The 24,109-nt window shown below is 41.3% G+C and overlaps 1 protein-coding gene across 7 annotated transcripts in view; it reads left to right on the top strand.

The window, feature by feature from the left end:
- Positions 1–24,109, top strand: part of LOC125432581 (copine-5-like) — a 164,197-nt gene that overhangs the window by 117,449 nt on the left and 22,639 nt on the right. For 6 of the 7 annotated variants that reach the window (XR_007244497.1, XR_007244498.1, XM_048496268.1 and 3 more), the window contains 3 exons: positions 2,098–2,139; positions 2,876–2,951; positions 19,481–19,534. Coding sequence is in view for 5 of the 7 variants with exons in the window: in XM_048496268.1 (XP_048352225.1) it covers positions 2,098–2,139; positions 2,876–2,951; positions 19,481–19,534 (172 nt within the window). In the remaining 2 variants the exon portion in view is untranslated. Of the gene's footprint in view, positions 1–2,097; positions 2,140–2,875; positions 2,952–19,480; positions 19,535–21,895; positions 22,023–24,109 lie in introns of those variants that run through there. The other variant, XM_048496272.1, reaches the window with a different exon arrangement.

Below are 24,109 nucleotides of genomic sequence, written 5' to 3'. Positions count from 1 at the left end.
GTAAGTGTTTGGGTGCATAGCAAGTTACACCCAAACACTTACTGATTGGTTCTCCACCCTGGGACGTGGACAGTATACCCCACTAAACTTTCCCTTCTCACTAGACACAATATACCTCACTAAACTTTCCCTTCTCACTAGATACAGTGTGAAACAGATTTCCCTATGTGATGCACCTCTGAAGATGCCAGCCACAGTTGCAGGTGAAATGTTAGGAACAAGACCTACCAGACCATGCCCACACAGCCCAGAAAACCCACCACAATTATTTATTTGTTGGGTGACCATTTATTTGACACCAGCAAGGCACTGCCAGCCCTGAATTGGATAGCCAGTCCAGGCTTGCCTGATTTCATCAGATCTCAGAAGTTAAGTAGGGTCAACTTTGGTAAGCATTTGGATGGGAGACCTCCAAGAAATACCAGGGTAGTGATGTGGAGGTAGACAATAGCAAACCACCTCTGAATATCTGTTTCCTTGAAAACTCCCTGAGGGGTTGCCATAAGTCAGATGTGACTTGACAGAAAAAAAGACACTACCCTTGTATAAATATCCTTGCTTCTGCCACTGCCATATAATTTGTGCTATGTGTTGTCTCCTTTAACACCACTTTTTATTAAATTCTATTCCTAGTTTCCCCTCTCTGATTTGCTGCTCTTGGCAGAAGTCAGAATGTCATTGGCTTTAAGTGTATTCTTTGGAACACATCCATTGCTTGTGGGGAGAAATCATTAATACTGGGCAAAATCTTAAACTCAACAGCTGTTTAAATGGCCCTGAAGGATTAGTGATCTTTCTATGCAAACATCCAATCTGAGTTGAGCCATTCATAAGCCATGCTGGCTCCCCTTTGCCACATGGGAATGCACCTGCTGTTTGGCTTCTTGATGTGAGTGCAACCATCATCCTTGGATCATGTTGGCTGCTGCAGTCTCCTTGCTACGTCCGAATGTGGTTATGCTTCTTGCCATGAATGTAATATAGCACTAGACTTCTGACTCCTTTTTTTAGCTCTGCTCTTACTTCACAGAAGATGTATCTATCAGTTTGCTGAGTTTCTTGAGCCTATTAAATACTTTGTTAAATGTGTAGCTTCATTTTTTCATCCTAAGTGTTTTTTTAATTGTTCTGGAGCTACACACTTATTGGGCTGCCTATCCCTTCTGTGGCTTTCAGGCATAGTAATTCTGACTGTAAGCTTTATATTTCTAAAAATTGGGGTCAGCCTTCTTTATATCCTGTGCTTTTATAACCTGTTCATTTTCTGCAGCTAACTGGCCAGAGCAATAATTTGGTTGGCAGATTGGCTGGTTTGCCGAGGCACAGAAAAATTGTAGAAAGCAATTCCAAAGGTCACTGGGGATGTGGCACAGTCTTTGCAAATGAGATCCAACTGGAACTCAAAGCGTGAACTGACTTTTTTTGCTCACTCCATTACCCCTGGGAATTCAAATGTCACCCATCAACATCCAGACAGCCACAGGCAAATTAATCACTGTCACTCCTCTAGCTGGAGTTTAAAAAGCCAGCTAGCCATGGGCATTTTTGGACAACAGTCTGACACAATTAAGAGGTGAGGGGGAGGGTTGTGATCTTGGCCACTTCCATAGTCTTCCCAGGAACACTGAGTTCACCTGGCATCTTTGTCAGCCACAATTGCCTTTAGCTGTCTGGGTTAACTGATACAAAACTGAAGTTCATGGACACTGTCACTGTGGACTTCCCTGTTAATGATGGTTCAAGCTGCACAAGGATTCCTGGGGGAAATTAAGAGAATTTGTCTATTCAAAGCGTTTTGTTCACAGCTCCAGATCCAAAAGAAAAGAAATTGCATCAATACTCCTCCGAAAATTAAGCAGGAAAAGTCAATGAGATGTTTAATTTAAAAATTTCTAACATGTTTTGTAAATCTAAGGAATCTATACAAACACATATAAAATCCCACCTTGGTTTCTTGTTTGTCTGGGCTTTTCTTTGGAGGCTGAATTTTATCTCCTATGTGCAGCTTGACATTTTCCACAGAGAGAAAGGAAGAGACAATAACAACAGAAAAAGCTACTTGTTTTGAGAATGACCTTTTATTGTCATATTTTTCAGAACTATAAAAGTGGAAGTGTATGACTGGGACCGAGATGGCAGGTAAGTGTATTCAAAGACTTCTATTTTTTAAAAAAACCTTTTAAAATTTCTGGCAGGTAACAGTTGGATTAAAACATAAGAAATTGTACAGGGGTTTGTAGTCCTATTGTATGTTCTAACGCACTTTAAAGACATTGAAGGCCCATACAAAAGATGGCTCTTGTAGTACTACAGATCATAAAGACTCACTCAGCCACCAGTGCAGCTCCCTGCATTTCTCTAAACATCCCCTCCCAGTAATACACAAAATTCACAGATTGAGGAAGGGAAAGAACTCTTGAAAAAGTAGTTTGTCACTTATTTGATGGACTTTTGGTTAGAAAAGTTATTCAGTTATAAAAGGTACCCATCCAGAAGAGAAGACAAAGAAGAGTCTTTTTTCTGGGCTAAGACATTATCTGAAGACACCTGATGCAGCAGTCTTGTGGAAGATGAACAGGGCTGGCTCTGGCGGGAGGCTTCATGGGAATCCCATGTATATTACCTGGCTAGTTGGCTGGCTGGTTGGTCGGTCTGTCGGAAGGAAGGAAGGAAGGAAGGAAGGAAGGAAGGAAGGAAGGAAGGAAGGAAGGAAGGAAGGAAGGAAGGAAGGAAGGAAGGAAGGAAGGAAGGAAGGAAGGAAGGAAGGAAGGAAGGAAGGAAGGAAGGAAGGAAGGAAGGAAGGAAGGAAGGAAAAATACAGTTGTAAACATTAAGAAATTATATACTTCTCACAGCATTTTTTTTCCACTAACAGCCATGATTTCATTGGGGAGTTTACAACCAGCTATCGAGAACTGGCACGAGGACAGAGCCAGTTCAATGTCTATGAGGTGAGTGACTTCCCTCAGCCTCAACATGGAAGATAAAATTAGCTGAGAGATCCTTTGACAATAACTTTGGAGGAACCAAGGATGGCTGAGAGAGAAAGAGAGAGGGAGAAGGACAGATTTGGGAAAAAGAGGGTGAAATACACATATGTTGTCTGATTTGAAATAGTGAAATTGGGAGATGAAGGGGTGTCCTGAAGTGCCAGTGATGTAGAACTGAAGAGAAGTGAGTGACTCTAAAGCGCCAACTAAATGGGAGGTTCTTATACATTTAAAATTCACAGCTGTAGGGCCATTGAAGGGAGACCCCAGCACATTCCAGATTTTCAGGGCATTTCAGTTACTTCAAAGGGAATGCCAATGGGGCAAAGATATTATTTGCTGTTGATTAATGACTTGATTTGATTAATAAGCAAGTTTTTATTTTGAGGGATACTCTTGATGGAATGGGAATGTAAAATTATAGTCCCATAGGCACTGTCCATTCAATTTGGCCTCACATGCCCTTGATTAGAGGTTGTGAGTTTCTCACAGGGACACGTTGTCTCCTCAAGAAATGGCATATAATTTCATTCATTTCCTATCATGATTCTCTGGTTTTAATCAAGATGATGCCTGCCTGTACCTCTGGCTGCATAGGCCCTAAAAGAGTAAGGGGCTCAGTGGGCAACACCCATGAGCATTAGATAAAGTCGCCTAAGTAAATCTGTCACCAGTGGTTTATCACTGTCCATTTAGTTTTCATGGAATTTTGCTAGCAAAAAACCCCTGCACCTTTAGACCAAATCTAGCATCACTAGCATTATGTCCCGCCCTGTACTATTAGATAGCAAAGATGGGGTGTTTTACCTTTTAAAAACAATGGAGATTGTGTGATACAGCAGCAGGTAAGGAAAGTGAACAGCTTTCAAAATATATAATGGAAATATTTCTGATAATGTGTACAAATCACTTCTCCATCTGTATATTTTCTACCAGATATCATAACAATCTATTAATGTTGAATATGAATGATTTCAAGATATTGCAGTATTGCTGTACTTTGCCCCTTCTACTATATCCTTAGAGGCCAAGGCAATTAGCCAGCATTTTAAATTATCATTCTTGATGCTTATAATGCACTGACATAACTCAAATAACACCCATAACCAGCTACCCAAAGCAGCTCAAATTCTTCTCTCACCCTATTGTGCGGTCAGAGACATAGCAAGGGGGAAAAGTTCCCTCTCCCGCCCAAGAACGCCCCCGCCATGCTCCCAGAATGCCCTCGCCTGGTGTGTCACGCACTCCTCTGCCCCCTTGGAGCTACGTCCATGCGGTATTATCAGTTTTTCTTTTTAAAGGATTGATTGGAGTGGGTCCATCTGCTTGAGTAGTAATCTTGGGAAAGGAGAGAGATTCTGTTCAGGGTGGAGCTCAAAAGACAAAGAAAATGATCAAGATGTTCTGAATAACTAGAGTCCAGGTAAACAGGAATCAACACCATTATTTTACATCAGTTAATGATGCAGCCTGTTTATGGTTATTTTTGAGATAATGTCCAAAGAAGTTAGAAATATAGGGAGGAGCAAAGTTAGACATATGTCTGTTGTGTGTTACTCTCTGTGGCACAGGTAGAAACATGGCCAAATCTGCACACTTGATTTCACTCTCATTTTACAACTATCTGTGCTTTTAACTAAGCAGGGAAGGTGTGGACAGGACTGAAATATAGCAGAAGAAAAGCATTTAGACTAAAGGGCTGGAGCTGTTATTGCTTCTCTTAGGGGCTGGGATCATCTTCTGAAGGGAACTAGTGGAATTTCTTCTCATTTAAGTGCCTGATAAGCCAAGGAATTATTTTACTGATAAAGTCTCACAGTGAGCTAAATAAAACGAGCTACTGAAGTTTGGTAGGAGAGGCAAAGATTTTTGCATTTCTCTATACTATCAGTTTTGTGCCTATGCCTCATAACTAAAAATTAAACAATAAACTTGTGTTACGGTAGATATGAAAAAGGTGCCTTAGAAGATTCTAGAAAAACTCACTTAATGCATTGTTGTGCTGCATAAAGGCCATAAGCTACTAGTCATAAAGGTTTTGCTGTAGTAGTCATCAGTCACGACAACAGTAATAAAGTGTTGACAGCAGTCACATATATTCAATAGGGAAAAGCAACATCAGTCAAAACAGTACAAGCCCACAGAACCATCTTATCTAATGCAGAAAGCCGCACAAACAATGGTCATCTGAAACTGGTACTTAGCATTAACAAGCTTAAGTACAGAAATAGTCACTTTTTAAAACAAACGGTATCTTTTTTGTTAGAGACCTAATTTTTACACCTGTGTGCTCATAAGTATTGAATTTCATGTTGAGAAATTCCTGGAGATTTGGGGACATAACCTGAGGAGGGCAGGGTTTGGTGAACGGAAAGGGATCACCAGGAATGAGAGGCCATAAAGTCCACCCTGAAACTGCCATTTTTTCCAGGGAAATTGCTCTGTGTAGTATGGAATTCTGGGAGAACTGGAAGCTGGCAACCCTAGTGCTCATCCTTGCCGTAGCTCTGACCAGAACTTGTATCTTACAACCTTCATCATTGGTCAGCTGACGGCTACTTCCTCACAAACTCCCCACTTTGGCAGCAGTAGCAAATAGGGTGGAAACAAGCAAGAATGACTTCCACATACCCTGTCTGTTCCCTTTACTAGCCGTGTTATTGCCACCTTGTTCATCTGCCACCTATCCTCTTTGGGTCTGTGCTTTGATGGGGTGACAATTGTGCCAAGGTCCCCTGCAGCCCAGCAGCACTTTGTTTTCTTTTGTCTTCTCAGCTGAACTATGGTGTAAAGCTACAAGTGTCTTGCAGCTAGGGGGAAAATTAAACTTCTTTTAAAGGCTAAAGTGAGCGGTGGGGTGGGTGGGATGAATAGCTAAACTGCCATTGTGAAGGCAGAGTTTAGTTCCACTCCATCCCCTTACTGGCTACAGGCAGAGACGGCACATGAATACTCTACAGGTACTCTTTTTGAACCAGACTAAATGAGCCTTTCCTTTGATCCATCTTGAAAGGGAAAGCTCCTGGAGGCCCATGGGTGGACTTACACTGAACAAGATGTTGTATGGAAAATGCCTTCAAATGTTGGTCTATATTTAGGACATGTTGGTCTATATTTAGGACAAATCCTTGTGTGGAAGCGTACAAGTAGCAGCATATATCTTGAATTACACCTATATCACAAACACAATGGACCTATTCAGATGAAATGTTCAACACTGAATTTGCCCTTCTTTAGTCCTTTAAAGGGCTTTTCCCCCAGCTGAACTTGGTGTAGCTTTATACTGGGACTCAGGTGGTACCTGGGAAATGGGGGAGCGGGGAGGAGGATGTTACCAGGCAGTGAAGGGTCAGCACAATCTCCAGTGCCTCTCTCCTTTTGTGCAGAAATTGTGGAACGAGATGGGAAGGGGTGGGGTAGCAGCAGCAAGCGCTACAGGAAAGTGACTTGGGCACCCTTTCCTTCCATCCCTGCCCCACCTGCAGCTAAGGTTCCCATTTACCCAGTAATGGCAGAAATCACCTACCACATTAACCAGGCTGCCTACCACTCCTCAGCTGGTTGGTGGGCAGAAGCAGGCCAGCTGAAGTGGTGAGTGTGATCCACATGTGCAGTGTGATGATGCCATTTCTGGGTTTACCCTGGTAGCGCCAGCATGGCAATGAGGACACTCTGGCATTCTGCCCCAAAACTCTATGGTTTCTATAGAGTTTATAAGGACTGTGCTAGAGCATCCTGGTGCAATGCTATTACTTTCAGAGTAAATCTGGAAGTGACGTGATTGCACTGCATGTGCAGCTTGCTGCCTCAATCCCGCCCTTATGATGTTCCCACCAGTGGTCAGGGAAGACCTGGCAACTTTACTTGCAGCTGCTGCTGTGACAGGGGTGTTTTTTTCCACTGCCAAGTGAAGAAATTAAATCCTGCAGTTTCCAGAGGTTCATGGATTGGCTACAAATCCTGATTACGTTTAGCAAACTTTATTCGCCAGCATGGCCAATCGGCCATGCTGGCAGGGGCTGATGGGAATTGTAGTCCATGAATATCTGGAGAGCTGCAGGTTGCAGACCCCTGATCTAGTCAGAGAGCATTCATGTCCCCCTCTTCAGTTTTGAGGGGGTCTAGTAGATAAACTTTAACTTCTTTGAAGCAATCAAGACAAGTACATTTAATACTTTTCACTGATGCCAATGCCTTTGAAACTTGGAAGAGAAAAATTTCTATAAAACATTGTTTCTATGTATGTAACTTCATTTCCAAAATGCTTATATTTGCAGATGTTCAAGCAGAGAGAAGGAGTGAAGGAACTCTTTGTAAGCCTTTCCCAAATTTTGTGAATGCTTTGTTAAGCAGTTTAATTTTTTTTAAAAAACCTAGCCTTTCTTTGGCTGAGATTTTTAAAAACTGAATATTTGTAAGTAGCCTTTTGCTTTCCTTTCTTTTTTAGCAACTACAGCTTTTGATAAGCATTTTTGTTCCTCTAAGGAATACACATTATTTAACACAGCTTGGAAACAAGAGTTTAAGCACAGATTGATAGGAAGTGTTTTGGCTGACCTCCCATTTTCTCAGGTTATTAGTAACATGTTTTCCTTAGGGATGTTTTCAAGCTTTTTTATACTGAATCCTGACTACAATACCCTGGACAAGCATTAGGGCAGTTTTCTTTTATTTGCAATCTATTAAAATTAGTTGTTTTAATTTTTTTACAATGGATCCTAAACCCATTGTGTAGTAAGGAACTTACTGCTCCAGGTTTACAACCAGTTCAGATTTGTTCCATAGCAATTGGGGGATTGCATTTTATTCTTTCAGTCTTCCTGCTTGTTGGTGGAAAACTAAGAATTTTCCATCTGATATCCAGTGGGAGTTTTGTAGCTCCCAGTGAAGGCATGACTTTTATCCTCGCTACTTCAGATTGTGGGTAGAAGCTATTCAGTCCCCCCCACAGACACACACGTTTTTTGCTACCTCTAACTGCCCCATGGAACTTCTATTGGTTGTGTTTGTGAAAGCATGTTAATTACCATATATACTCGAGTATAGGTCAACCCGAATATAAGTCGAGGGACCTAATTTTATCACAAAAAACTGGGAAACTTGTTGACTTGAGTATAAGTCTAGGGAAATGCAGCAGCTACTGGTAAATTTCAAAAATAAAATAGATACCAACAAAATTCATGAAGGTATCTTACTGGTTGTAAGAAAAGTTGACTAAAAGCAATCTTCATGATCAGAAGACGAACAGGATGAAGGCAAGGAGACTGCCTGGCTGCTTCATGCCAAAGACTATGAGTACCCACAAGGCCTCCCTCAAAAATGGCTCACTAGAATTTTAAAAATGTCATTAAGCAAGGCAGTTTTTAAAGGAAGCAGATACTGTTTGCTAGCACCACCTTGTGAACAGTGTACGCTTTTATCTTTGCATTTTCAGGGACTTATTTTATTCAAAGGTAAGATTTAGCCATTAGGAAGATCTACAGTGTCTCATTGTCTCCTACCACCCTTGCTAAATAGCACAGGGGGTATTTCTGTCCTTAGAACTGTAAGACCCTCTCTTTTCAGCTTTAATTTGTACTGCTTTACAGAGAGGAATTTGCACAAAAACTCAGCTTGATCTGATTTACTAGTAACAAATCTTGACTTGCATTTTGCAGTCTTTAAATGCTTCAAGTGCAATGGAATCTCTCTCCAAGAGGATGCCATGCCTGTCCTACAAACAACTAAACTTTCAAAGGGCACAGGAAAATACCTAACCACGGGTGATTCAGAACCAATGGAGCAACTCTAATTGCAAAGACTGTGGCTTTATCAAAACTGGAGGATTTACAAGCCTAGCTTTACATAAAAACACAAAAGGGAATGGTGAATTTAATGCTCAAAGTTGGATGCAGGCAAAATGCTTCTGCCACAGCTGGTGTGATCTCCTTTCTCGATGTGCCACATCTCCAGCAGCCATCGTGGAATTACCATATATACTCAAGTATAAGCCAAAGGGAGCTTTTTCAGCATTAAAAATATGCTGAAAAAGTTGACTTATACTCGAGTATGTGGCTGCACATGGGGCAGTCTGAAGAAGTGAAAATGGTGGGGGGGGGGGGGGGCAGAGTGAGAAGCTCAAACTACTTTTACCTGCACGTTGCAGTAGTGAGGGGAGAAAGGCAGGCCTAAATCTGAGGAAGAAAAAACTCCTTTTGAACATCTGATGCAAAATTCTCATGCAGTCCTTTGTAATGCATGAAATGGCCCTGTGCTCTATAGCCAGAGCTGTAACCAACCTTCCTTGCAGGTCTAGCTGCCATATTTCCAAGAGGGATTTTAATTTTTCTGGGAAGTGGGGGAGGGTCAATTAGCAATGCAAAATCAATTATTTCTGGAAAATTAATTAACAGGAATTTCATTAATCCCAGTCTTTTCTGCATGCTCGTGTTACTCTTGATTTTCTTAGAAGCTGCTTCACCAGCATTGTGGATTGATTTTGGCAGGGTTCTTCCACAGGCAAAGACTTCCACAGACTTCCACAGGGTTCTTCCTCTTATACCTCTGTTAAGCTAGTAGGCATGTTAGAGTTCCTTTGATAACTACACAGTTGCTCAACTGAAAGTGCTTAATGATAGTTTAGGTGACTCCTCTGAATTTTTCTTTTAGTTTTGATGTGTTAGAGGGGTTTGGGGGGCATCTTATATATCTGTTTGTTAATTGCCTCTGTCTAAGTGGTAAAACTCATCAGTAGATACCTCCTTTAGCTGCAGGTTTGTTTGAATTAACAAGGAAGTGCTAATCAGCTTTGTTGGATCCTTTAGACAGACAGACAGACAGACAGACAGACAGACAGACAGACAGACAGACAGACAGACAGACAGACAGACAGACAGACAGACAGACAGACAGACAGACAGACGACAGACAGACAACAGACAGACAGACACAGACAGATGACAGACAGACAGACAGACAGACAGACAGACAGACAGACAGATAGATAGATAGATAGATAGATAGATAGATAGATAGATAGATAGATAGATAGATAGATAGATAGATAGATAGATAGATATCCACTTTTCTTTGTGGTTCTTGGAATGTGGTTAATTCACTTGGGAAGGAGGTGCATGCAGACAATCCCACATTCAGTCCCCAGCGTTTCCAGTGGAAAGGATCAAGTGATAAGTGATGTGAAAGACTTCAGCCTAGTACCCTGTAGATCCACTGCTAGCCAGAGTTGACAGTACTGACCTGGAGGGACCAGTGGTCTGATTCAGTGTCAGGCAGCTTCATGTGTTCATGATTATCGGTGGAGTTGTATTTAAGGGTCAAGTGTTGCCTATTTTGTGGAGTAGGCAAAGTTGAATTCCAACGTTTCCAATTTGACAGCTTCTTAATATTTTAGCTAAGCATATACGATATTAATCTATGTTGCCGCCACCAACAACATTTTAAGTTTTCTTCATTTTCCCAACTTCCCAAGTCAGAGAATTTTTTGTTTGTTCTAGCAAATTTGCTGTTTTTCCCAAGTAAAGTTAGGTTTTTGTGCTTGTGTGCTGCATCAAATCCACACAGGTAATACGTCTCAAGACCTAACGTGAATTGTTTCTTTTTTCTTAAAACCTTACGTTGTTTCAGAAAAGAATATAGGGTAATTTATCAACCTGTCATTTAGTGCATATTATTTCTTGGATATCCTGTAGCCAGGATATCCAAGTAAGAAAAACAAGCAAGGGGAATCAGGAAGATTTATAGTTTGTAGCCAAAATCACATGAAAATGAGGGTGGAGTCTGTGACTGAAATGTAGGATTGATCCTTTGGAGATACTGATGGCACCATGTTTTGTCCCATGCCAAACTAGTAAGGATTATTGGCCATCTAGAGGTGAAAGATACTGTGGAAAATTATATGCAAAATATTTAAAATAGTCCTTAAAGACTGTAGTGCTTAGGAACAGACTTTAGAAGAGAATAAGGCATTAGAAAAGCATTGGTGTTTCAGATCAAGGGACATAGGGATACCAATAGCCTGGAGAAAAAGTGACCTGTCCCTTTAACAGAGGTTAAATGAGATTCTGTGAGGCATGAGCTCACAGCGGCAATAATAGTGGCAAAAAATATTCTTTTTGCCTCCTTTACCGCACTCTCATAGGCTTTCATAAGCGTCTTGAATGAGTGCCTTGATTCCTCGCCATGAGTACACCACCACACTCGCTCCAGTCATCTCAGTTCCTGTTTAGTCCTCCTCGTCTCCTCTGTATACCAAGGGGCTGATTTGGGCTGAGGACAGAGAGAACGCTGTGGTGCAACAATCTCAATTGCTTCAGGGAGCTTGGTTTCCCAGCTCCCTATCTTTGAGAGAGTTGCTGGCAGGTGGTGACACCTTCAGGATGTTCTGGAACCCAGTTGGGTCCATAAGTCTCCGCAGGCAGGCCCAAATATGCCCATTGTTTAAGAGGTGAAGTGATCGGATCATGACACTCTGTCTATGCCTTGGTGGCGAACCTATGGCACTCCAGATGTTCATGGACTACAATTCCCATCAGCCCCTGCTACATGACCAATTGGCCATGCTGGCGGGGTCTGATGGGAATTGTAGTCCATTAACATCTGGAGTGCCATAGGTTCGCCATCATGGCGACCATATTCACACCTGCTCCAAAGATCAAATTTAGAGTGTGGCCTCCTTGACAAGTGGGGCCCTCGATGTTTATAAGTGAAGGTTGTTGGATTGCCACAAAACCTGGCGGGGTGAGCTCACTGAGGGCAATAGTTTCCCCTTCCCTCACCCAGATCTCTGTGACATCCTGGTCCATCTGCTGTTCCTTGAGAAAATCCGAGAGAACAGCTGTTTTATTATTGATGGACCTGGCATTTATCAACATCAGCAATGGAGCAAGGTTATTAAGTTCCATCCTGCCACCCACATGCTGTGGGATAGGGTGCAGGTCAGACAGAAAGCGAGCGAGCGAGCATTACCACGTCTCACTCTCTGTCTACCCCACCCTATAATCACTGGGATCCCAGATCCTATCTGACCTCCATGTGCGGAACAATACACATAACTCAAACCAATATTACACATGTCCCTCTGCACACACTGATAATTTTAACCTATTGTTTAAAACCCAATGTTTAAAACCTATCATTTAAGTTCCTGGAGCAGCTCACTCACACACATCCCTCAGCCTACTCCATCTGCAGCACGCAGTCTTTACCAGATCTCTCTGCTAACAACAAGAAGAAAGGATACCCCTCCCCATACAGTCCACGAATAGGCCTTGGGCTGCTGTTGTGGCTGAAGTATCTGCCAGGCCCCACCCCTCTCAGGTTAAATAAATGTAAATAACAAAAATAAATAATTAATAATCCTTCCTAGATTATTTGTATTTCTGTAGATGATTCAACAAGAGTAGCTAACTCTCCCACCTTTGTCTTGTTAGCTGAGGTTGTTGCAAGCCACTTATCCCACCCAGTGGAGGAGTAGCTCTTGTAAACCTCTGTGGTGGACTGATTTTCTGTTATATGAAAACATCTATAAATTCTGCAGCTTGAGTGTGGTTGGTTTGGACTGGGGAGGAGAATATTCTGATGTGCTGTGTTTGGAGTAAGAGTGTTTCGGATTGCATAGCATATCTTTTCTCAGGTAACACTGTGCTGGTACAACATCAGTTGGGTATTAAAATCAGTCTAGGGATCTGGCCCCAGGAGCACCTGGCAAAGCCCATGTGAAACTGAAAAACAAATCACTGTAGCAACACACACACCTCTTCGCTTTGATGCCTGGGGTTTCTTCCCAACTGTTATCTAACTTTATTTTTTGGTACTTCTCGTGTGTTAAGTGCAGCCGCTCCATTTTAACATCATCCAGTCTGACAGTTCTAGACCGTTTTCTAAGTGATTGACCTGATTCAGATGCAGTCACATCCTAGAAGTTCATCTCATGGAGTTGTACTGTTCCCCTCAACAGGAAAGATGGGAGCCCACATGGAGAGGAAGAAGAAGTTCCCATATAATTGGTGTAAATCATTATTTCTTTTTGTTCTGGTTGAATTGTCAACCCCTTATCTGAATGGATCATTTGAAGGGGAAGGGAAAAAGCAGAATTTCAAAATTTGCTGTTTACAGACTAGAGTGAAAGCACTTTTACAACTTGGGAAAGAAGATAGGGAAGAGTCCTTTAAGATGCTCACAAAAATGAAAATAAATAATAAAATATGAATGGCTGGGCCAGGAACAAAGTAAATCATGGAGAGCAATGTTTTCCTCATTCTGGGCATTGAAAGATCCACTCTTCAATTCTCTCCTTTCTTGGTCAGTGGAAAACATATACCTAATCAAAACTAATCTTAGACCATTAGCTGATAAGATGGGAACGTTATTGGCTTTCCCTCCAGTGGCTATACCTTAGAGTTGACAAGGTTGGTTCCAGAAATTCCTAAACTTTAATCTTTAAATAAGCTGTGGCCACAACCCACTTTCTACATATGTGCAGGAAGAGGTAAACCATGGAGGATGGGAACCCTGGAAGCCATGAATGTGTAAGGGGAAGGCTGGAAAGAAAAGTGTTCCTCCCTTCACTCTGCCTCAGGTCAGCCATGTAGTTCCGTAGCAGAAGGGAACAGTGCTCTGGGCTGAGTGACAGTGGGGAGGAACAGAAATGGGAATGTCCTGCACTCGAAACCTTACTTCTTTCTAGCCTTATCCTTCCACCCTGACCCAAACCAGCTTCTTCACTCCTGGCTTCTGTCCTCCATTTACTCGTTGATAGCTACACCTGTGGGCTCTGAGCCTTCTCTCTGTGTGTGGAAAAGCAAAATCTGGATCATGCCTACCTCTGCTATTTAAAATTCACTGTTTTAAAAATTAAAGAAATGAAATGCCAAGCTGATTTCACACATCATGCTTCATAACTGTTTCAGTTGAATATAAATACATAAATAATTTTGTTTAGTGCAGCTGCAAGCCATGTCAACATTTAAATTGTACTGATGCAAATTACTTCTCTCTCCTACACGAAGATAATGTATTTCAGTGATCCAAATATCGCCCAGTATTGAGAATATGAGCTCCAAATATGTACTACTTTCAGTCAGTGATACCACATGCTGCAGAACTGGGGTTAATACCAAGTAAGCTTCTCCACCTATCTTTACGTGAACTTTTATTTGGAGCTGTCACAAACACCCCCCTTTTTTCTAAAAAACAAAAATTCCAATTGCAACAACTCCTGCAAGACATTTGTTTCACTTCCATCACAGTCAAAGCATGACAGGTGCTGTGAGGTCAAGTCTTTGGAGTTGTACTTTGATAAGGCAGAGGTGAGAATAGCCTTGGGGCAATGGTGGTCTCTTCCCAGAAGCTCATAAAATCAAGCCTTTTAAAGAGGATTCTTCAGACTATTAGCTAAATGAAGCCTTTGAATTTAAAAGCATTGTTCTTTTATATCCTGCTGGCAAATTTCCAGGGGCCAGTTGCTAACAGAATGCTGGATTGGATGGATCTTCTCTCTGATCCTGGTGGCCTGTTACTTTCTTAACCTGCATCTAGCCTTGTTAACCTTAAATTAATCTGCCCCTTTTCAAGCTAGCTTCCTTTCCCACTTTTCCAGCCTTCACACAGCACAAGCACATCCCTCTTGTAGGGACATGTCAAGTGGAGGAGCTTTGTGCAAAGATATCTCCTTCATCACAGTCGGACACTTATTGCACTACACTGAGCAGCTGGAAAAGGAAGACAGCAGAAAAAGCAGTCACAATGTCTGGTGGGATGTCTATGCTGCCCTCGAAACATCTGGAGAACATTTCTAATACAATCTATGTTCAGACTAAAAATCATAATGGATAGTTATATAACATGTAATTTTACTGTCCTGATATATGTACTTTCTGCTAGCTGTAGGTAAGAATCTACTGAATCTGGTAGTTCTGAACAGTTTTTTAAAGAATATGCTGGTTAAAATTTGAGATGAATGCAGATGTGTTGTTTGCTTTTCCTTTCAAAATACAAAAGATGGAAAATTAATGAAGTATGTCAGCTCAATTTTATAGAAGATTAATTTGTACTTGTACAGTGTTTGTTTACAGCATGATGATAACACACAAATGTTTGCTTTGCTTTTGCAATGGCTCCACTGCAATCAATGATTTCTTATTTCATGTTTGAATTTGCATTGATTACATCTCAGGGGATGTCTGTTATGTGGGTAGAAAGAAGCATCCGATCATTTGGATTCTCGATCTCACATCATAGTGTCACACAATATAATCATTCTGATGGCTGGGTCTGATGAGTCACAGCCTTAGTAAAATGGGGTGTGAAGCAGGATAAATCAGGTTATGATGCTGCCCTGTATCCAAATGCATAGTGCTGAAGATGTGATTTCCATCTAATTATGTTTTCACACTGTAGCCCCCTGAAATTTTGTTCCTGGGGATCTGAGGATCCTCAACAACAACAGAAAGAGAAAAGTGGGGGTCTGAAGTGAGAGGGGAACAATGGCAGAAATCCCCAGGCCTTCTGAAAAAAAATCATAACTGCCCTTAAATCTTTGAATGTTAAACATAGACTACTGCGTGCGTTCTTTGATCAACATTAACATTCTATGCATGAGGAATCCAAGTTGTCCATTAAGGAATTCTGCATGCTGCCTCCTGCACAAATTTTGCATAGTTTTATTTATTTTACTATTTTTACTATTTTGTGTGATTTATTATGTTGGCACAGAGCAGCCCAGAGTTCTGCAGCTCTACACAGTCACTGCCATTCTTCCACACTGTTAACTTCTAAAACTTCAGTCCTGCCTACACGTTTTCAAGCATTTCATCCCATTTCAGGCCTGGGTTTGGTGTGACTTTAGTTGCTTTAGTTTAATTTAGTTGTTTAAATTTAGTTGTTTAAAAACTGGACAGGGGACAGTCATTGCTGTTGATACTGTTGGACTTCTCAGCAACCTTTTACAGTTGACTACTCCATTCTTCTTCACAAGTTTGAATATGGATTTTGTATTAAGGGCATAGCCCCTTCAGTGCTTTCACTTTTTTTCTGGTGATCAAGCACAAAGGATCTCCACTGGAAGAGCAGAGTCAGTCATGTGGGGTGCCACGGGGTTCCATTATTTCACCCATGCTCTTTAATATATAGATATGAGGCCACTGAATGAGATTGTCCAATATGCAGTGGTTCTCAAATGGGGGTGCCCCTGGGGGTGCTCACCAGAGTAATTGGGGGCATGTGAAAAATATTACATAATGAGTATGATTTTAGGGAAATAGATTGCCAAGGAGTACATAACTGAAAAAAGATTGAGAACCACTGTTCTAGAGGGATTGAATCCACTTGTCCTAAATGGAGTAACACTGGCTTTTTCAGAGTAGGGTACGAGCTCAGGAATGTTCATGGATCCTGCCTTGCTGTTTGAAAAGCTGGTTGTCATAGTGGCCAAGAGTGCCTTCTATCAGCTACATCTGATTCATCCACTTTCTCATTACCTAGAGTCAGCTGCTGTATCTATACTGATCCATGCTTCTATATCATCACAGCTGGATTACTGTACCATGGTATATATGAGCCTATCCTTGAAGACAACCTGGAAACTACAACTGGCCTATTAGAGGCTAGCCACCAGGAACATATTTTGCCTGTTTTGAAATAGCTTCATTGGCTGTTTCTGAGTTCAATTCAAGAGGCTGGTTGTGAACTTTAAAACCCTTCACAACCTAGGACCCACATATTTGAAGGACCATCTCCTTCTATATGTCCCTGTGTGTCAACTATGGTAATCTGGCAGGCATCTGTTGGCTGTCCCACCACTTAGGGTGGCCCATCTGGTATCAACTAGAGCCAAGGCCTTTTCCCTCATGGCTCTGGCTCTGTAGATTGGGCTCCCTGAAGAGGTGGGAGGGGCCTGCCTGTTTGCAAGTCCTGCCTGTTTGTCAGCGCTTTTGAGGGGGTTTGAATAGTAGGCATCTTTTAAGCGGGGGAGGGATTTGGGGCTTATCATTTTGTCTTTGGTTTTAGCTGGGTATGTTTTAATTGTTATAGTGAGCTGCTTTGAACTGAGGAAAAACAAAATACAAATGTTTTCATAAATAAATAAGTAGAATCTTCAATTAAAAAAAAATCTCAGGGACCTGAATACAGCTCCCAGTACCATACTCTGTGCTTCTGAAGCATTATAGCATACACACAGACATGAGTGTAGCCAATTACATGAGCCAACCCATGGTGCACCAACCATATAACGTCCTAAAACATGCTAGCAACAGGCTGCATTGCAAGATGAAGCAAGCCCTCATAGGCTAATGCAGGGGTAGGGAACCTGCGGCTCTCCAGATGTTCAGGAACTACAATTCCCATCAGCCCCTACCAGCATGGCCAATTGGCCATGGTGAGAGAGGCTGATGGGAATTGTAGTTCCTGAACATCTGGAGAGCCGCAGGTTCCCTACCCCTGGGCTAATGGTGTGTAGTACTTTCAATTATGCAAAATCATTACATAGCAGAGAAGGGATGTTGTCAGGATGAGCTGGGTGCAGGGGCGTAACGAGGCAAACTGGAGCCCTGGGCAAATCATGAGTTGGATGCCCATGGGCGGCCACCCCACCACGACCAAATTTTTTTTTTGCACCAGGTCATTGATGCCTGCAGGGGGTGCATTTTTAGACATATCGCTACCAAAATTTCAGCGTGTCATCAGGAGACTGTCCTTATGCCAAGTTTGGTGCAATTTGGTTCAGTGGGGACAAAGTTATGGACCCAACAACAACAACAACAACAACAACAACCTTTATTAGGCATTTAAAATAGGCTTTAGAGCGTTACTAGACATTTATGAAGTACAAATAAGGAGTACATTCAAAATGCAGACAGAAAGACTGTATATAGCAGTATACATGAGTTATGGACCCGCAAAAGGGTAGCCCCCATCTCCTTAGCTCCCATTGGAAAGAATGGGGGATGGGGGCACCCCCTTTGAAGGTCCATAACTTTGGCCCCCTGACCCAAACTGCACCAAACCTGGGGAGTATCATTAGGGAAGTCTCCTGATGAGACCCTGAAAGTTTTGAGACTGTTCCTTCAGAAATGTGCCCCCCCCAGCCTGCAACCCCCATTGACAGCAATGCAGAAAACTCAATGCAGAACAAAGATTCTTGGGCAAATTTCTGGGATGTTCCTGCAGGGGGCGCATTTTTTGATGTATCGGCACCAAACTTTCAGGGTATCATCTGGAGACTTCCCTAATGATACTCCCCAGGTTTGGTGCAGTTTGGTTCAGGGGGGCCAAAGTTATGGTCCCTCAAAGGGCCCTTTTGAGGGTCCATAACTTTGCCCCCCCACCAAACCAAACCAAACCAAACTGCACCAAGCTTGGGAGGTGCCATCAGGACTGTAGCCCCTATCTCCTATTAGCTCCAATTGGAAACAATGGGGGATGGGGGCACCCCCTTTGGGAGTCCATAACTTGGGACTCCCTGAGCCAAACCATACCAAACTTGGGGGGTAGCATAAGGACAGTCTCCTGATGATACGCTGCAATTTTGGTGCCACTAGCCTAAAAACTGCGCCCCCTGCAGGCCAAAAATGGAAAACCACTAAAAATACCCAGAAACGAACCCTTCATTTTTGGTGCTCCCCAATTCCCTGGGCAGCTGCCCACCTTGCCCAATGGGCATTATGTCCCTGGCTGGGTGACTGGCTGGATAAACCAAGGGATAGGAAATAAGTCTGAATATATTCTAATGCTATAAGACTCTTGCAACAGATTTATAGCAGATTTATCCCATATTTTAAATGTGGCACGCTAAGGCGGATTTCGCATGAGCCAAAAACAGCTGTGTGAAAATGGTGTAAACTCTTTTACACGGTTTTAAACCATTTTACGCTGTTTTTGCACCACTGTTTTTGGGCTATGCGAAATCCTTCTTAGAAAAAAAGTGTCGGCATTGCCATCATTACAGCTGCAACAATCCTGGCTTCACATCCCAGCTTAGCTTGGATTTTCCAGTTGACCTCAGCAGGCCAAATCTCTCAGCCACCTCTCCCATCTATACACTGTGAATAAGAATGCTACAAGGGTCAACAAGTGAGACACTATTAAATCCCTCCTCAAAACCCAATATTTCAGTGAACTCTTTGGCCTTGCTCCTATTACTTCTCCTTCACTGAAGTGAAGCTACTGTGACAGAAACTGAAACGAAGGAGCCATGGTAGCTAGAGCATTTGCTTTGCATACAGAAGGTCCCAGGTTCAATCGGAGCTGAGTTAAAAGAATCAGATAGAAGGCAGTGTGAAATATCTCTACCTGAGACTCTTACTGCCCGTCTGAATATTGACCTTAAAAGACAAATGACCTGATTCAGTATGAGGGAGCTTCATGTTTTCAACTATACCTGTCCGACAACAGAAGTTTTATGATCCTCTGGAAGTACTTCCTCTTTGCAGCTCTATGCCCCCTCACCGCTATGTTGCTTTTACACAACAGTTTTCTACTTTTCCCACACTTAGGTGGTGAATCCCAAAAAGAAAATGAAGAAAAAGAAGTACATTAATTCAGGAACAGTGAGTATCACAACTTTAATTCTTGTTTTATGGAAACAGGAAGGAACAAAGCATTTCTTTAGTGGTGGTATAGTTGGTCTCTAGTCATCCTGGCCAAGTGTTTGCCATTTGGCTCAACCTTTTTAAACTTAGTATCAGGAAGCCAAAAGGCAAGTACTATTCATTTTTTGCTGTGAAGTCTCAGTTGACTTATGCTGACCCCACAGGGTTTTCAAGGTAAGAGACGTTCAGAGGTGGTTTGTAGTTTCCTGCATCACAACCCTGCATCACGACCCTGGTTGTCCTTGGAGGTCACCCATCCATATACTCATCCTGCTTATCTTCTGAGATCTGATGAGATCAAACTAGCCTAGAGCTTTCCAGGTCACAACACCATTTGTATACATGCAGGCATGTTAAACAATGAGAATGATACATTTCACACTGGTGGGAGGGGTACAGTGGTGGGATTCAAATAATTTAACAACCAGTTCTGAACTTTCAGCGGTGGGATTCAAATAATGTAATGACCAGTTTGCAGCTCTAATGACCGTTTTAAGTATAAAAAAAAGATATACCAAAAGGTAGTTTATTACTTAAATGATACTTAATACTTAAATAAGAACAATAACAGAGGTACACAAAACTAGATTATGTTATAAGAAAGAGTTTTAAAATATTAATGAAAAAACCTGCTTGAAAAATACGGATCCTCATGACTTTTGCACTAAGTCATCCCAAAATCACCAGCACATCACAACTCTGACCTCTGTCTGCTATGAGAGAAATGCAGGTGAAACATTCCATGAAAATACATACATCTTCTATAAATAACAGCTCTTTTTATAAATGAAACCATACCAGAATACATCTAAAATCATTTTTCAAGTTAGGAAGATGGAATGAGGCACATTTGAAGTGCACCCATGAATGGAAGTGGAATAAATCCATAGTAGATTTCAAGGCTTTGGGACAATGTTCACTGGTTGATTTTCACAAAATTTCAAAAAGGGGAATTTTAAAGAGTTATGTACTTAAATCTAGGAAAAGATTTTGGATTTACCAAGAATTAGAGAATGCTCCACATTTCCCTAACTGAAATAACAAATCCCTTCAGTGTAAAGGAGAAAAAAAGATTATCACATTTGTGAGCGTGTGTGCTTTGTGAATACATGAATAAGTTGTTATTAATTTTATTTTATCAACTTAATATGCTGCTAAATAGCAGAGCATCTGCTTTGCATTCTGAATATCCTATGTCCAGTCCCTGGCATCTCCAGTTAAAAGGGCCAGATAGCAGGTGAAGTGAAAGACCTTTGCTACAGGCGCTGGAGGACCACTGCCAGTCCAGGTAGATGGACAGTACAGACCTTTATAGACCAAGGAGCTGACTTGGTGTAAGACAGCTGCATATAGTTGTTTGTAAAATGGGAAGCTTCATTTATTAAGGTTCACTGCCATGCCCTCTGACATTTCACAGATTTAAAAAGGGGATGTGACAAATTCCAACACTTAGCCTTATTTACTGCAGCCCACAAGAAGTTAAGTCAGGACTGCTTGTGATTGTCTGGCTGCGAAAAACAGAGTTCCAAAGGCTGTGTGAGGAGATTTTTGTGGAGTTCTGATCAGAGTGCCAGAGTGAACAAATGCTTGGTTCTCAGATGGTTTAGAGTTGGTATTCAGAGTGAGCTTGTGAATGGGTGTGTATCCATTCTATGTTAATTAAGCTACTCTGTTTGAGGGACTGAAGGTTCAGATTAAAAGGAATGTGTACTGAGTGCCTGGTGTTAACAAAACAATGACATAAATAAACACACAGGTTGCTTGGTGTTTTCTCGGAGGAGAATCCACACAGATATTAAACAGTGAAGCTTATGAGAGTAAAGGGATCCTAATACAGAGATACAGAGAAAGAGGAAATTGGCTTTCTAGCTAGAATTCCATCTCTGTTAAGCAATGTGTGGGCAAGACAAATCTATTGGAGAGATTGTCTTCAAGTCAGGAAACTGTTTTGGAATACTTATCTGATGGTAAATTGGATGTCTTTCTAATAAGAAAAAAGACAAACTGAATATTGTGTCATCTATATTGGTGTATATATATTTGTACAAAACTGAATGCAACATCTTGAAGGTACTAGGCTAGTGACCTTAGCCATTTTGTAACTGCTATGAAGAAAGATACAGAAACAACTTGTAAATAATAACATCTCAGTTTACTAGCTTCTTGTTTTATAATCTTTATTATTTTGCCTAAAACTATTTTTAATTGTTCCTGTTAATAAAAACTTCATTTTTCATCTTTAAATGTAATAAAGTCTCTGCCTAAGTTATTTTATTTCTGACAGAAGGAAAAGTGTTATTTTATGTTTCCTCAACGCAGACCTCTGCCTGGATGAATTGTGTCCTAGCTGAGCAGCTGAAGAACATTTTACTTTTATAATAAGGTGGGGAAGTACAAAGTGACAAAAAATAAATTAAAACTATCACAATCAAGCTACCGCATCAATATAACAACACACGAAGGGGCTGCTCAGTCAAAGTTTAACTGACAGAACTTTTGGAGGAAAAATCTCAGGGGATTGGTGGGCAAAAGGAAGACGCCTGGGTGCAATACAGGGGACATTTTTACACCCTTGTTCTCATACCAAAGATTGCTCTCTGAGCTCCCTACTGCCAAATGCCTAATGATATTTTTCTGTCCATTGTAAACTGTATTAATTTATTCTGCAACTATATTCCAAACAGTTTAAAAAACCATGTTATAGCAGAAAAACATAATTGTGCTTCACTCTTTTCTCCACAGTTCTAAACTTTTTCTCCACAGTTCCCTCATCAGCATATGATAGAAATGACAGACTGTAGAGTGTGATATTTTTAATGTTCATGCATGTACAATTATAGTCTCCTCCCAGGACAAGGAAATCTGCTACTACATCTATGCATCAGGAATGATTAAGTGGTCCGATCACACCCACTGTAGAGTTATCCGCCCCCAGCAGAGGCTGACTGGAAGCGGCAAGTGTGATTAAAGCAGGTGTGATTAAAGCAGAGATTGAGCAGCACAGTGCTGTGGCTTGTTTGGGCTCACAGGAGCCTTTATGTGATTAATTGGAACACATTGGCAGTTCTTGCAGAACATGCTTGTACTCCCAGCACATCATTTGAGAATTACTGAAGGAGATTTTTTTTTTTTAAAAGATAAACATTGACACTGTTTAAGGGCCTGCAGCCTTTGGGTGGGAAGCCAAGTGTGAGTCAGTATAGAACCAAATATGCCCTTGTGAAGATCTGGTAGAACTCACTTTACAAAATGTAACGAATGTGGGCAATGTGTATACCAGGAATATAAAATGAGACACTATGCCCACTGGCAACAATGGCATTACAAAGGAGATAAAGTTCAGTGCGATTTTAATTGTGACAGGTGCTCTAATATAAACGTGTGTTACATATTGAAATCATTACACAAACATTACAAGAACATGGTGGCCTTGTGCCAACCGGAAAGAGATATAATTTAGTCAACAAAGGACATCTCCCGACTTTCAGAGATGGTAATTCCTAAAAAGGAGTATAAGCAGTGTACAGATAACAACCGTCTTTTAGTCTGCACAAAAGTTGCAGCACTTAATTGGCTCACTACATGAGTCATGAATAGTCTGTTATCAAGTTGTTTTCATGGCTTCAGCCACAAGGTTGTTTTTCTGGCTCCGATCAAAACACAGCCTCTTTCTGGAAGGCACAAGGCCACCATGTTCTTGTAATGTTTGTGTAATGTTTTTTATATGTAACACATGTTTATATTAGAGCACCTGTCACTATTAAAATTGCACTGCACTTTATCTCCTTAGAACTCACTTTACCACAACAATGAGCAAAATGTTAGTTATGAAATTAATAATTTAAAAACTTATATCAAAAATAGCATATCTTCCTGCACGTTCTCCATTAAATCTGGAGATACTGAATGCATACCATGATGTCTCTGTGCTATTAGTTTCCCCTGCCTCAGAAGCAACAGGCAATGAAATGGTCCTGGGGCAGGGAAACTTTCAGAGCATTGATATCACTTCATGCATTACTGTTCAATACCAGGGCAAGGACTAGGAAGAGACACAGGACTGCTGATAGTTGAACTGGCCATACATCTCCTGTAACATCTAATTCTGGTTTGCAGGAAGCCAAGGACTACGTGATGCTAATCTTCCTTTGAAGTTATAACAGGAAATGCATGTCTGTTAATTTGGCCCATCTATCATCCACCGCAACTAGAAACACTTCGTCTGAATTTATTAAATTGGTTTTTAAATCTAATATAGGAACATGTTTTCTGAATCATAAATCACTGCAGATGACATTAGATACTTGAGTATTCTTGTCAGGGTTCTTTAAGGATTTGTGGGAAGAAATATACACCTGATATTTTCAGATGCTACATTTGGAACTATCCAACTGCACAGAGTGGGACTGTGTGCTATTCAAGATCCTCCTGGTAGTACAGTTGCCATTTTGTCTGAAAGAGTCACTGTGCATGGAATGCCTATTACAGATGATCAAGTAGATCACAAGTATACCAATAGCACCTATTGTTACT

This window comes from Sphaerodactylus townsendi, linkage group LG05 (assembly GCF_021028975.2).
Source record: "Sphaerodactylus townsendi isolate TG3544 linkage group LG05, MPM_Stown_v2.3, whole genome shotgun sequence".
NCBI lineage: Eukaryota > Metazoa > Chordata > Lepidosauria > Squamata > Sphaerodactylidae > Sphaerodactylus > Sphaerodactylus townsendi.
This window is presented reverse-complemented; position numbering and strand designations above follow the sequence as displayed.